The sequence below is a fragment of the Otolemur garnettii genome, unplaced genomic scaffold (genome assembly GCF_000181295.1).
Source record: "Otolemur garnettii isolate 467f Iridium unplaced genomic scaffold, OtoGar3 scaffold00437, whole genome shotgun sequence".
In the NCBI taxonomy this organism is placed as follows: Eukaryota; Metazoa; Chordata; class Mammalia; order Primates; family Galagidae; genus Otolemur; species Otolemur garnettii.
Genome location: NW_003852832.1, coordinates 1 through 16,384, shown reverse-complemented (window position 1 = coordinate 16,384; position 16,384 = coordinate 1). Strand labels below are relative to the sequence as shown.

The 16,384-nt window shown below is 38.0% G+C and overlaps 1 protein-coding gene across 1 annotated transcript in view; it reads left to right on the top strand.

Annotated features, from left to right (window-relative positions):
• Nucleotides 1-16,041, top strand: part of FAAH2 (fatty acid amide hydrolase 2) — a gene marked incomplete at its 3' end in the record, with an annotated part of 63,876 nt that extends 47,835 nt beyond the window's left edge. The window contains 2 exon segments of the mRNA XM_012813995.1: nucleotides 12,838-12,973; nucleotides 15,810-16,041. Coding sequence (XP_012669449.1) covers nucleotides 12,838-12,973; nucleotides 15,810-16,041 — 368 coding nt within the window.
• Between the last annotated feature and the right edge of the window lie 343 nt (nucleotides 16,042-16,384).

Below are 16,384 nucleotides of genomic sequence, written 5' to 3'. Positions count from 1 at the left end.
TTCCCTATTCAACAAATGGTGCTGGAGGAACTGGCTAACGTGCAGAAAACTGAAACTGGACCCACACCTGTCGCCACTAACTAAGATAGATTCTCACTGGATTAAAGACTTAAAGTTAAGACATGAAACTATAAAAACATTAGAAGAAAGTGTGGGGAAAACTCTTGAAGAAATAGGCCTGGGCGAACATTTTATGAAGAGGACCCTCCGAGCAATTGAACCAACATCAAAAATATACTACTTGGACCTCCCCAAATTAAAAAACTTCTGTACAGCCAAGAACACAGTAAGAAAAGTAAGTAGGCAACCCTCAGAATGGGAAAAGATATTTGCTGGATATGCTTCCGACAAAGGTCTTATAACCAGAATCCACAGAGATCTCAAGCTTAGTAGCAAGAAGAGAACAAGTGATCCCATTGCAGGGTGGGCAAGAGACTTAAAGAGAAACTTCTCTCAAGAAGACAGACACATGGCCTATAGATATATGAAAAAATGCTCACCATCTCTAATCATCAGAGAAATGCAAATCAAAACCACTCTGAGATATCATCTAACACCAGTTAGATTAGCCCATATCACAAAATCACAAAATCACAGATGCTGGCCGGGTTGTGGAGAAAAGGGAACACTACTACACTGCTGGTGGGAATGCAAACTAATACGTCCCTTTTGGAAAAACATATGGAGAACACTCAGAGATATAAATATAGATCTACCATTTGATCCTGTAATTCCTCTGTTAGGTATATACCGAGAAGACCATAAATCACGCTATAATACAGATATCTGTACCAGAATGTTCATTGCAGCCCAATTCACAATCGCTAGGTCATGGAAGAAGCCCAAGTGCCCATCGACCCATGAATGGATCAATAAATTGTGGTATATGTACACCATGGAATACTATACAGCCACAAACAAAGATGGAGAACTTTCCTCCTTCATATTTACATGGATGGAGGTGGGAAATGTCCTCCTTAGCAAAGTGTCTCAAGAATGGAAGAAAAAGTATCCAATGTACTCAACACTACTATGAAACTAATTGTTAGCTATCTTAGGAAAGCTACAATCCAAATGGAGCCCTAGACTATGGGGAAAGAAGTGGGGGGAGGGGAGGGGAAGGGGAGGGGGAGGATAGGTGAAGAGAATGATATTGTCGGGATCATGCCTATAGTTTATTCTATTTGGATACAGGTGAATTTGTCTAAACGTTGAATATAAATGTCTTAGCATAACAATTATGAAAAAGACATGATGGCTATGTTGGCCACCTGGATGAGAGTTTTCTAAACTGCATATAGAAGTAACACACTGTATCCTAGAGAGAATTAATGTACACAATTATGATCTAATAAAAAAAAGAAAAAAAAAGAAAAAATAAAGAGAAACAAACTTACACATCCTAAAAAAAAAAAAAAAGAAAGAGAATCTTTGCTGGCAGGTTGTACAGATTCTCCCTACAACAGTTCCTGCAAAGTGTTGGGCATCTTGGATTAGATTCAAATGCCAGATGGCTGGTTGCAGGTCAGATTGAGTTCTTCTTGGTTCTGGGAGAGGTGTTATGGAGACGCCATTTTGGAGTTTTACATTACATCAGATTCCTGGCTGGCCACCTGCTCCTATCTGTCCTCCAAACTCCGCACACAAGTCCACACTTCGCCAGATTTACCACTCAAGTCTTAGTTTCCCCTCAAACAGAAAATTGTTGTGGTCTGAGGGAAAAGAGCTGAGTGAATTTTGCGTGCTCCGTGATCAGTTTATTTTTGATTGGGGGAAGGGCTGGTTACTTCTAGTTCCCGCCACCGCTGCCACCACAGCATGCACAGAAGATTTTTTAGTGTTTGTAAGAAGGGAACCGATTCACCCTGTGGGTCACCACATCAGTGCAGCTCCACATAGACTTCCAAAATTACAGAATGGATCAGTTCCTAAGTGAAGTTCCTTCCCCTCAAGTTTCTGTCTAAATGCCTGGATCTCTGATGCCCCAAACCTGTTCCAAATCGTTCCTGCTTCTGGCTGCCAAATTCTGCTTGGGAATTCACGCCTTAGCACACTCTCTGCAAAATACACAGACTCCCCACGAATTGGGCACAGAAGTCCTTCGTGGGGGAGGGATTGGTTTCTGCCTCTCCAGGCACCAGCCACGGACCTGGTGCCACAGGTCACAGCTGGCACCATTTCAGCTGCTGCCCTGAGATTTTTCTGGCAGACACCGTAGTTCTGTGCTACACTTCCATTCCAGCAATTAACCTCCTTGCTCTACACTCTGTGCTGCTTGTCTGCCAGCACTCTATGCAGGAAAGATCCAGTCCCCCCACTCTCACTTGAAACCACCAGGAGAGTTGACACAGGGATGCATCCCCTCTGCCATCTTGCTCCACCTCTCCCTTGAGATATCTTTTGAATAAATCCTTGAAATTATAATTACATCCTTTCCTCCATTTTTCATCTTATTTCGTATTGAAATTCTGAATTCGATTTCTGACATCTCAATCATTTATTTATGAATAAGATCTTGTTATATCTGTCATATCTTTCCTTTGGGGAGTTGATCTATTCTGATTTTTCATGTTGCCAGAGTTTTTCTGCTGATTCTCCCTCATGATTGTTTTTCACTGTTGGCTAGATGGGCAGGTAAAGTGACATTGGATTGGGAGTTCCTCAAGTTGTGGTTAACAAGTTCTTTGTCAAGGATCTGGAATTGATGGCTGCAGCCCATTCCCTATTGCTTTGTGAAGGACCCATACAGTATTACATTCTGAGGTTGAGGAAACCTGTTTTGTGTGGTGGGAGTGGGTGGCTCAGTCTTGTATTCAGCTGGTTCTTGTCCAGTCCTAGTGGATCAGTGACTCTGGTGAAGTCTTAGCTATGGAGAAATATAAGCAATTAAGACAGCCCACCCCCGCATGGATAACAACCGGAAGAGGAAAAATTACCCTTCCCTTTAACACACAACCAGGTTATCACCTGAGAGGGTCCTTGGGAGATTGGCCCAGGTTAAGTGTTCCCACCTTGTTGACCTAATAAGTATGAACTCTCAGATGGGAGAATTTGAAAGGTCTCCAGCAACTAGATGGCAGAAGTCTACTAACTGCTCAAATTTGGCTCACTCCATTGCTCTGTATAGTCAGAAATGCCCACCAGATAGCAGTGTTGGACCAAGGGGCTGAGTCTCTTTCTCCACTTTGCTCCTTTTTCATGCCAAGACACTGGTGACTCCACAGGACTGAGATCCTGCTCCATCCAATAAGCAGATATGCTGGGAGTTTCTGCCTGTCATAGTCAAAGGAAGGTCAATGCCACCAGAGCCTGACCACTAACCCTCTGCTACCAGTCAGCTAGGGGAGCTGAGGCCTGTCTGCCTCGGGTACTCAGTAGCCACTGGCAAGTGTTCCACTTGGACTCAGTCTAATCCTGAGGGTAACAAGTCAGCAAATGCTTATCTCCTTTAGCGACTGCACCTTAGCCTCTGCCACTCTGCAGCACCAGTATTCCTATAGAGTGAGTTCTACTTTTGTCTGGCAGTCCTCAGAGCTGGGGATCTGGAGCTGTCTCTACAAGATTAGACCCCAGTGGGATCTCTCTATTGTTGCTAGATCTCTGTGGGAAGTGACCCTGCGCTGCTCCCTGGGGGCTTCCACAGCCAGGGAGTTTTGACTGTAGAAGCAGCTTCAGGAGCGTGCAGCACATGGATCCAGCATCAGGGCAGGGGATGTTGCACATAGTTCTGGCAGTCCCTCACACCCAGTGACTGCAGCAAGGAGAGTGCTCTCTGCTCACGACTCTGGCCCAGTGGGGTGTGGCACGGAGGCAGGGAGAGTGTGGTGGGGTTGTGCAGGACACAGGAAGAGCAGCTCTAGTAGTCTCTGGCTGGATGGTAGGCTGGGTACTTGGTCTTGCAGGGATGAGGGTTGCTTCTCTTGAGCTTCTTCCCACTGTCCTCATAGTCTGTGCAGGAGTTAGGCTTCTAGTTCTTCAGGCAAGGGGGTAAGGGTGGACTGGAAGTTCAGAATGGCAGGGAAAACGTTCATTCAAATTTTCTCCCTTTTCAGAGTGTTTTCAATGTCACAATAGGGTCCCTCTGGAGAAATAGACCCCACTTCCTACAACTCTCAGCTGTGGGTTGAGAGAAGAGGTCCTCAGTTCACTGCTCACCTGTAGAAAACCTACAGGAACAAAGTGAAAAAGAAAAAGAAAAGAAAAGAAAGGAAAAACACAACCTTCTTGGGGGAGGGGGTAGACACTTTTCCTTGGGATAAATTGTGTACCTGAAGTTTGCTTTCTTGGAGTTGCAGCTTGCCTCAGCAGAAGTGACCTACAGATATCACTTTTGTCTCTTGGCTCAGCTCCCAGTGTTTAGCCTAATTGGGTACTTTCTAGACATTATCCTTCCCTCTGGGTGGGAGCTTCTCTCAGAGGCTGGCTCCAGTCAACCATCTTTCGCCTCCTCTTGCTTAGTTACTTATTGGAGGATCTATCCAGCATTGCCAAGGAGGTATTAAAATCTCTGACTATTATGGTGCTGGAGGAAGGCAAGTTGCTCATGTCTCTTCAAGTTTCTCTCATAAATTAAGGCACATTCTGGTTGGGTGCATAAATGTTAATAATTGAAATCTTATCATCTTGAGTGTTATCATTAACACATATGAAGTGACCATTCTTATAATTAATTAAATATGTTGTTTTAAAAGCTATTGTATCTGTGAATCAAATTGCAACACCTGCTTTCTTCTGATTTCCATTTGCCTGAAATATAGATTACCATCTCTTGATCCACAGAGTCTATATTTATCTTTTAAGGTAAGATGAGATTCTTGTATACATCAGATATCTGGCCTGAGTTTTTGTATCCAGTCACTCAACGTTTGCCTCCTTAGAGTAAGGTGACCAGATTTTAACATTGGTAAAGCGGGACACCATTGATGGCGGGGGAGGGGGGTGGGGATTGATCTTAATTAAAAATTTGGTCTATATGGAGCAACAAAATTTTTCATAGAATGCAAAAATAGTATGTTTTATATATATATATATATATAATTTCAACCTAAGTATAATTTACAAATATAATACATTTTAAAAATTATGTATATGGCAGAGTCTGTGGCTCAGAGGAGTAGGGCGCTGGTCCACCTGGGCGACCTTGCCCAGTAGGGAAGTAGGGAGTTTACATTAGCCTTTTCATTTCCAAATGAAGTTACATTAACCTCTTCATTCCCAAATGGAGTTATATTAACCTTTTCAGCAGCAAATACCATGTATTCCCTTCCTGTTGTCCCGCTGTTCTTTAGCTTGCCATGCATTCTTTCCAAAAATTGGGGCTTTTAAAAAATGCCATGGGACGTGGGATAAATTGTTAAAAATTGGGACTATCCCACCAAAAGTGGGACATCTGGTCACCTTACCTTAGAGGGTTGTTAAAATCTCCAAGAATTACAGAGCAGGAAGATATCAAATTGTTCATGTCTGCTCAGGTGTCCTTTATAAATTGAGGAGCATTCTGGTACTGTGCATAAATGTTATCAATTGAAATCTCTTCAAGTTGACTGTTTCCCTTAAAAAACATTAAGTGATTATTCTGATCTTTCATTACCTTTGTTGATTTAAACCCTATTGTATTTGCAAATAAAATTTCAACTCCTGATCATTCCTGATTTCCATTTACTTCAATTATAGATGTTTATCCCATCACCCTCAGTTTATTTTTATCACTTAGGATAAGATGAGATTCTTGTATATGAGAGATACTAGCCTGAGTTTTTGTATCCAATCAGCCAACCTGTGCCTCTTTAGAGGACAATTTAAGCCATTCATAATAATTAGGAGTATTGGTGAGCATGGAAGTGTTTTGGTTCTCATATTTCTCATTTGTCTGGTGGATAGTTTTAATTTGTTCACCATTGTGGATATTTGGTATTGTTCATGGATTGCTTGGTGAGTTTACTTCATTGGTGCATTAAGTTGATCATTGTGGAGGATGGTTCTGAGAATATCCTGAAGAGCTGGTTTAGCTATTGGAAAATTCTTGGAGAGAGTGCAGGGGAAATGCTTGAAAAAATTGGCCTCGGGAGAACTGGGAGAATATTTTATGAGGAGGACCCCCTAGGCAATTGAAGCAACATCAAAAATACATTACTGGGATCTGATCAAACTAAAAATCTGCACTGTCAAGAATAAAGTAAGTAAAGCAAGTAGACAGCCCTCAGAATGGGAGAGGATTTTTTCAGGTTCTATTTCTGAAAAAGGTCTAATAACTAGAATCCACAGAGAACTCAAACTTATTAATGAGAAAAGAACAAGTGATCCCATCTCATTGTGGGCAAGAGATATGAACAGAAACTTCTCTGAGGAAGACACGTACATGGTCTACAGACATATGAAAATATACTCATCATCTTTAATCATCAGAGAAATGCAACCATAAACCACTTTGACATATCATCTAACTCCAGAAAGAGTAGCCCACATCACAGAATCCCAAAACTACAGATGTTGGTGTGGACGTGGAGAAAAGGGAACATTTCTGCACTGCTGGTGGGAATGCAAGCTAGTATGTTCTTTTAGAAAGAAGTTTGGAGAACACTCAGGGATCTAAAAGTAGACCTGTCATTTGGTTAGGCAATTCCTCTACTAGGTGTGTATTCAAAAGACCAAAAATCACTTGGTCAGAAAGATATTTTCACCAGATTGTTCATTTCAGCTCAATTCATAATTGCCAAGTCATGGAAGAAGCCCAAGTGACCACTGACCCATGAATGAATTAACAAATTATAGTATATGTATACCATGGAATTCTATGCCACATTTAAAAAGATGGAGACTTTACCTTTTCTATGTTTGTATGGATGGAAGTGGAAAATATTCTTCTTAGTAAAGTGTCTCAGGAATGGAAAAAACATATCCATAGTTCTCAGTACTACTATGAAACCAATTTATAATCACTCACTCTTTCATATGAAAGATAAATCACAACTATAGGTGAGGATAAGGAACAAAGGGGAGGAGGATGGGAAGGGCGGGGGTTGGGCCGATGGAGAGAGGATTAATGGTGGGACCACACCGATGGAGCATATTGCAAAGGTACAAGTCAAATCTATCAAGTAAAGAACACAAATGTCTTAACACTGTGATTAAGTAAATGAGGTGAAAACTATGTTAATTAGTAGGATGTAAGCACTCCAATTTGTACAAATAATCTACACATTGAATCCCACAAAAGCATGAATGTATTCATGGTATATGTATATATGACTTAATAAAAAATATTCAATAACATTCTAGCATACAGAAATCAACAGCACATCAAAAAATTATACAGCATAACCAAGTGGGTTTCATGCCAGGTTTATAAGGGTGGTTCAACATACATAAATCTATAAATATAATACTTCATATAAACAATATGAAAAACAAAGATCATATGATTCTCTCAATTGATTGAAAATGCCTTTGATAATATCCAGCATCATTTTATGATCAGAACACTTAAGAAAATAGGCATAGACAGGTCATTTCTTAAACTAATAAAGCCTATCGACAGCAATCCCACAGCCAATATCATATTGAATGGAATAAAATTGAAAATGTTTCCACTCAGGCCTTGATCTTGACAAGGATACCCATCATCTCCATTGGTATGCATCATAGTAATGGAAAACTTAGCCATTGCAATCAGGCAAGAGAAGGCAATCAAGGGTATCCAAATGTAGTCAGAGGAGATCAAACTCTCACTCTTCAGAGATGAATATGATTTTATTCCTGGAAAACTCCAGGGACTCAACTACAAAACTCCTATAGGTGATTAAAGAAAAGAGCAACGTGTTAGGGTATAAAATCAATACTCACAAATCAATGGCTTTTACATATGCCAACAATAGTCAAGTTGAGAAAACAGTGAAGGACTTTATTCCTTTCACAGTAGTGCCAAAGAAGATGAAATGTTTGGGAATTTACCTAACAAAGCACGTGGAAGATCTTTATAATGAGAGCTATGAAAATCTGAGAGAAGAAATAGCTGAGGATGTTAATAGTTGGAAAAACATACCATGCTCATGGCTGGGAAGAATCAACATTGTTAAAATATCCACACTACCCAAAGCAATATGCAAATTGAATGCAATTCGTATTAAAGACCCCCAGTAGTACTTACAGATCTGGAAAATTTTGCACTTCGTTTTATATGGAACCTGAAAAAACCTTGAATTGCCAAGACATTACACAAGAACGAAAAGAAACAGGAGGAATCACCCTACCACACTTCAGGCTATACAATGAATATATAGTGATCAAAACAACTTGGTACTGGCAGAAAAACAGAGGTAGATGTATGGAAAAGAATAGAGAACCAAGAGAAGAACTCAGAAACTTATTGCCATTTGATCTTTGGTAAGCCTATCAAAAATGTAAATTGAGGAAAAATTCTTTATTTAACAAATGATGTTGGGTAAATTGGCTGGTGAGTTGTAGAAGACTGAAACTGGTCGCACACTTTACAGCATTAACAAAAATTAATTCTTCCTGGATAAAAGATTTAAACTTATGACATGAAACTATGAAGATACTTGAAGAGAGTACAGGTGAAACATTTTAAGAAATTGGCCTAGGAGAGTTCTTTATGAAGAGGATCTCCCCACCTTCCCTGGGAAATTGAAGCAACACCAAAAACAAATTACTAGGATCTGATCAAAGTAAAAAGCTCTGCACAACCAATGACACAATAATTAAAGCAAGCAGAGAACCCTCGACATGGGAGAATATATTTGCAGGTTATGTTTCTGACAAAGGTTTGATAACTAGAATCCACAGAGAACTTAATCTTATAGGAAAAGAACAAGTGATCCCATTTCATTATGGGCAAGAGAATTGAACAGAAGCTTCTCTGAAGAAGAGAGGGACATGGCCTACAGACACATGAAAAAAATGCTCATCATCTTCAATCATCAGAGAAATGCAAATCAAAACCACTTTGAGATATCATCTAACTCCAGTAAGAATAGTTCACATCACAAAATCCCAAAACTACAGATGTTGATGTGTAGGTGGAAAACAGGGAACACTTCTGAAGTTCTGGTGGTAATGCAAGCTAATATGTTCCTTTTGGAAAGAAGTTTGAAGAACACTTAGAGAACTAAAAGTAGACCTGTCATTTAATCCTGCTATTCTTCTACTAGGTATATATCCAGAAGGCCAAAAATCATTTTACAACAAAGATATTTGCACCAGAATATTTATTGCAGCCCATTTAATAATTGCCAAGTCATGGAAGAAGCCCATGTGCCCATTGACAGACAAATGGATTAATGAACTGTGGTAGATATATACCATGGAATATTATGTAACTATCAAAAATGGAGACTTTATCTCTTTTATGTTTACATGGATGGAGCTGGAACATATTCTTAGTAAGGTATCTCAAGATTTGAATAAAAAGTATTCAATGTACTCAATACTATTATGCTACCAATATATAATCACCCATACTTTCATACAAAAGATAAAACACAACTATAGCCTAGAATGAAGGAGGGAAGAGAAGGGTGGAGGGAGGGGAGTGGGAAAACCAGGTGGATGGAGGGTAATCAGTGCAGCCTAAGCTATGGTGCATATTCAAAGGGTGCATGTGAAATCTATTAACAGTATAGTATTAATGTCTTAACACAATACTTAATGAAGTGAGTTGAAAGTTATGCTAACCAGTTTGGTGTAAGCATTCCAAATTATATAAAAAATCAGCACATTGTACCCCACAAATTCATTAATGTACACAGTTATGATTTAATTAAAAATTGTTAAGAGACAAAAAGAAATTTTCTCTTTCACTGTACTTTAATGTACATAAGAATTCATAATACAGAAAGCATATTTCATTGTACTAAAGAATAATGAATATCTTTCATGCCATTCAAACTAGTATGTGTTAACTAAAATAACAAAAATTCAAAAGCATTTAAGTTTTGCACCCAAGACTTCCTTATTATACTACATTATTCATTTTTGAGACAGAGTCTCACTTCGTTGTCCCAGACTTCAGTGCCATGGCTTGAGCATAGGTCACAGAAACCATACTCCTGTGTTCAAGCAATCCTCCTGTGTCAGCCTCCTGAATGCCTAGAAGAAGCCTGGCTAATTTTTCTATTTTTAGTATAGATGGGGTGTCACAACTACTTAAGCTGGTCTTGAACTCCTGAGCTCAAATGATCCTTCTGCCTAAATCTCCTAGAGTGCTAGAATTATGGGCATAAACCACTACTATGCTGGCCTACATTCTTCATTTTTAATATATAACTATGATGTCACAGTTACATATTAGATTTAATTTTTAGCTGCTTAAGGTATAATTGAAATACTATAAAGTGTAAAATTTGGTAAGTTTGACATATGTATACATACATGAAGCCATCACCATATCAAGATAATCCCACTGAAAGTCTCCTTATGGCCTTTGGAAATTATGGTTCCCCCTACTGCTATAACATTCATGTAATAGCACTAATGTACTTTCAGTCATTCAGCATGAAGTTGTTTAATAGCCATGCCTTTGGTGGAGATGAAAATTTTTGCTGGAGTTGAATTCCACCTTTAGTGCCTGTGGTTTGAGATGATACAAGGTAGTATTTCAGTTATTTTAATTTTATTGATGTTTTATTTGTGTCCTAGAATATGATTAATTTTAGAGTGTGATTTGTGGGCTGACGATGATAATGTATATTCATTAGCTTTGGGATGGTGTATTCTCTTTAGGTGTATTAAGTCCAATTGTTATAGGGTCACATTTAAGTTCCTTCTTTGTTTAGTTGCTGTTTAGAGGATCTGTCCAGTTTTGTCAGCGGAGTGTTAAAGTCCCAAGTTATTATCACATTGTAAAATCTCATATTATTCAGATCAGTTAGGATTCATTTCATAAATCTGGGAGGATTTAGGTTGGGTGGATAAATATTTACAATTGAAATGTCTTCTTCTATTCTTCTCTTGACTAATATGTAACAACCATCTTTGTATTTCTTTGGTTTGTTTCTTTGAATCTACTTGTATCAAAAAGTAAAATTGTGACCCCTTCTTTATTTTTATTTCTATTTGCCTAACATATTGTTTTCAACCCTTCACCCTGAGTATTCTTTGTTCTTCAAGGTTAGGTATGTTTCCTGGAGGTAAATATAGATGGCCTCTGATTTTTCATGTGGTCAACCAGCCTGTTCCACTTCAGTGTGGAATTCAAGCTATTAACATTTATTGAAAGAATTGATAAGTATGGTGGAGTTGTAGTCATCTTATTTTGTGGACGTTTGTTGCTTTGTTTTCTTCATTGCTTCATTGTGGCAGCTAGGTTTTGTTTTTTAGTTTCTGGGTGTTTATTTTGGTGGCATTCCATTGTTATAGTCAGTGTGAAGAATGGGTTTGTGTATTTCCTACAGAGCTTGGATTGTGTAAAATTTTCTCAATGTCTCCATGTCAGTGAAAATTTAATTTCTCCATCCAATCTGAAGCTTAGTTTAGCAGGATACAGTATCCTGAGATGAACATTATTTTGTTTAAGAAGGTTTATGGTAGATGTCCACTCTTTTCTGGCTTGAAAAATTTCAGCTGAAAAGCCCACTGTCACCCTGTTGCATCTGCCTCCATAAGTTAATTGGTGCTTACTCCTGCCTGCTTATATTTCATTTTTCATTTTGACCTTGGCCAGTTTTATTACAATGTGTCTTGGAGATGCTCTGTTGTGTTGAGATCAACCTGCATTTGATATCCCTCTAAAAGTAGGGTGTTAGAACTTTTGGTGATTCTTGGTAAATTTTCTTTTATGATATCTTACAGTAGGTCTTCTTTTCCTTTTGATTGTTCTTATTTCCCTTCAGGGATACCTATATTTTGTACATTTAAATGTTTCATGAAGTCTCATAATTCTAAATGCAATTGTTCTGTTTTTATTTTTAAATTAATATGTATTTAAAATCATAACCATATGCATTTATGGGGTACAATGTGATGATTTAATATACAATGTGGAATGCTTAAATCAAACTGATTAATATTGCCATCATTGTTTTTTTTTTTTGTGGTAAGGCATTTAAAATTTACCTTTAGTTTTTGAAATATATCCTTGTATTGTGCACATTGAGATCCCACCAAATTCTCTCCCTTCTACTACTAATTGCCCTCCCCTTCCACACTGACCCTACCCCTCCCTTTCATCTTCTCCTCTCCCCTCCCCCTTGATAGACTATATTTGTGTTTTATCATTCATATGAATGTGTCAGTGCTTATATATTGGTTTCATAATAGTCTTGAGTACATTGGATACTTTTTATTCCATTCTTGAGATACTTTACCATGAAGAATGTGTTCCAACTCTATCCAGGTAAATATAAAAGATGTAAAGTCCCCACCTTTTTATGGCTGAATAGTATACATATACCACAGCTTATTAATTCATTCATGTGTTGATGGTCACTTGGGTTGCTCACATGTCTTGGCAATTGAAACTTGAGCTACAATAAACATTCTAGTGCAAATGTCCTTGTGATAAAATGATTTTTTTTCTTCTGGGTATATACCTAGTAATGGGATTGTGGAATCAAATGGACAGTCTACTTTCAGCTCTTTGAAGTTTCTCCGTACGTTTTTCCATAGAGATTGCATTAGTTTGCAATCCCAGCAGCAGAGATTCATTGTTTTTTAAATGCTAGTATAATTGTGAAAGACATTACAATAAAAAAAATGAGAAGGCTTTTTACAAATTTTAAACAGAAGAAATATATTTAAGGTAAAGTACACAACATGATGAAAGATAATATACAGGTATCATGTCTCATTTCTGGCAGCTTACTTGATTATCTTACCTTTAAGGTGTGGTTTCCAACAAATGCCAATTTCCCATGACTGGTGGAGCTCAGGAACATTTTCTGTGCACCGGTCCAATGTGTCGCTATGCTGAAGACCTTATCCCCATGCTGAGGGTCATGGCAGGACCTGGGATCAAAAAGTATGTTTATGTATTTTCCTTACTTACTCTGCCTCCTGTTCTGTCATTCATTCTTTTTTTCTTACTGTCTTAGAGGTAAGCATGCAGGCCTCAAGTAAAGGTATTAGGAGTATTAAAGTGTTTTTGTTTTAATGAAGAAGATTTTTATATAAGTAGACATCATGCTTCACAAATTGGGAGAACACTGTGTAAAAATATTTTACTGTGAAAATAAAAGCATAGAGATGCCTTATGTTTGGATCATAATGGTAGCCTGTTTTGTTCTTCATTTGTCAATTTGAGTATAAATAGTTAGCTCATTTTAAATTGAGCCTTTCTCTTTCTTTGTCATCACGTACATATTTTCCAGTCTCACCTGTGCCTACTATGCTGCCTGGATATCTGTATTCCCCTATATATTTCTTTATTGTATTATCTGTAGCATTTGATTTCTTAGTATCCCCATTTTCAGCAAACCTGTAATGTCTTTCTCTCCTTAACAATTAAGTGAATAATCCTGCAACTTATCTCACTACAAAAATGCCATGAGTATGTAACCTTTCTCGGCTTTTTACCATCAACATTTCCTAGGTCTTCAGCTACTAATTTTATTTTGTCTACTCTTCAAGTGAACAAAATGTCTTTTCTCTTTGCATCACCATATAAATATTTTCACCTATGCTGTGGATCGCATGCTCTCTTACTTTAAGTTTTTTTTTTTCATTACTTACCCTACTATGACTTCAACCTCTTTCTTGTGTGTGCACACACATGAGAGTATATAGAGGCTCCTTCTCATTATTATTAAACGTGCCTAAATGTCTCTAATCTTAAAAACAGGTAAAACTCTTTCTTAGCCCCATGTTCTCCTATAGATACTGTTCTATGTCTTCAGGCATAATGAGTACTTAAGACCCTATTATTGGCAAGGGAGGGCACCCTCAGAAAAAGGGAAAATTAAAAAGTAAGCTGAAGGAGACAAAACAAAAAAAAAAGTCAGCTCGTTTACCTTTAAGCTAGCCATTGCGAAATTTCTTATCTAAACAAGTTTCTGCCCTTTCCTGAAACTCTGGCTTATTGGGGATACAGCTTACACCAATACCCTGCTGAGTTTGTGAATACTCTGAGGAAGGTAATGATCATAAAACAGATTATGACAAGACCTAGAATAGATACATCTTCTAGGTCATTTTCTGCCCTTTAAACAGATAAAGCAGGTATCCATTGTGGAAATTTGCATTTGGTTGAGGCGGAGACCAAGGGAATAAATAGCTCGAGCCCTGAGATATGGGCAAGAAAGCTTAACATCCCTAATTGGAGAGGAAAATCCTCTGTGGTGGTGATGAGAGGAAAATGCCTCTCTCCAACCAATTCCTCAGAGGAGATTAACACCAGTGGTGTTTTACTCCATAATAAGCTAGTGGAGCTTAACACCTCCCTAGGAATCTGTGTGTGTGACTTCAAACAGGTGGCTTCCCCCATACAAGGCTCAAGTTTCAGATACTCCCAAACTCCTAAAGTCCTTAAAGTTAATGATAATAACAATAGAAGCTGATATGTCACTCAGGGAAACTACTGGTGTCTTTGTTCCCTCCCTCAGCTTACCACCTGGGCAGAGAGATTTCAATAAAAGCTGAGTGGAACCAAGATTGGGGCCAGTCCCAGAGCCCACGAACAGATGGTGGTCCCTTGAGCTCCTGCCTTTGAAAATTCTATTCTGTGTCTCACGTCTCTTTCTTTATTGTTGTTCTTAACTTTATATTTCTTCAGGTGGTCGCACCAGTTCCACAGGTCTTAGTTGACCCTGCCCCCAGGGCAGGACCCCAAAATATGTCTGTTTTGTCTTCATAGCCAAATTTCTGGTGTGAATTAATTACACTCATTAAGTCAAATTTCTCATATTTCTCCCTCATTTCTCGTCCCACTACTTACTGGTATTCAACACTTAAATCATTCTTGCAAAGGTATATGACTTTTTTTAATTGCTAAGGACAATGACTACTTCTCAATACTTATCATTCATCATCTCATAAGTAGTGATACTACTGAAACAATCTTTGCTCTTGGCTTTTGTGATTTATACTCTTTTGATATAGTTCCTTTCCCTTTTCATCTCCCTTGCTAGCTCTTTTTCTGCTGTTCATTCCATATATTTTGGGACTCTAGTGGGACCTGGTTTGCTTCCCTTTTCTCTCTACTTACTCTGTCAAAATGACTACTTCTACAATTGCCATTTTAATTATTTTTCATATATAGATGATACCAAAATCTTCATCTAGAGCCTATTCACACCTAAGCTACAGGACTGTATATTCACTGGCATACAATTATCTTAGATTTAGTATGTCTAAAAGTGATTTTGTTTTCCATACAAAGCCCTAGAACGTCATCCATTACCTCTATTCTTATCCAATTTCAGTGACTGGACTACAATGAACCCAGTCACTAAAGCTTGATTTCTCATTTCTCTCACTCCTTACATCTAAGCAATGATGAATCCTATCAAACTACCTTCTAATTATTTCTTACATCTTTATTTTCCTTTCCACTATCATAGTTATGATTCTAGCTCAGGACACAATCATTTCTCTCCTGAATGTCTGCCATAGTCTTCTACTTCTAACTCCCTCTGCAATCTAGACCCATTTAAAACTGTTCCTTTCCTTGGTACCTAAGTAATAGTCTTAAATCCCAATCTAAATTTTAAAAGCATTAGCATTGTTTCTGGCACACAATGCTAGGCAAAAAATAATTAAAAAATCCATTAGACTGGAAGCTCAGATGTTAAAAGTGAACTAGTAAGTACATGTAAAAATTAATAATTTTCTGACATCAGTTCCTTTTTAATCTTCCACAGGTTAAAACTGGACACAAAGGTACATTTGAAGGACATAAAATTTTACTGGATGGAAGACGATGGAGGTTCATTTTTAACATCCAAGGTGGACCAAGATCTCATTCTAGCTCAGAGAAAGGTAATTTAAAATTAATTTTGTCTAATAGGATTAATATTCACTCAAACAGATGTTATTCTGACCCTTTCCCTCAACTTTCTACTATATTTTTCTGTGCCAGCATACATAATTAAGGTGATGATCATGGTTATACTCAATAAAATTTGGTGTGATTTTTAAAGTCATTCGCAATATATATTTTTTTAAATTTATATTTTAATTGAAAACATTTCAGAGTACTACGGGGCATATATGATTAGGCTACAAAGTTTGCTTTTGTAAGGTTAAAGTTTGAGTTGTAGGTGTGACTTTCACTGAGGAAGTATGCAATATATCCGTGTACTGTACCTGTTGGATGGTAGTTTACTCATCCTCTTTCTCCCTACCCCCTAATTGAATTTTAATAAGTTTTTTTCTCTCATATGAACATAAAGGTAGGAATGTAGTTACAATTTAGTATTTACTGCATGTGGTGTTT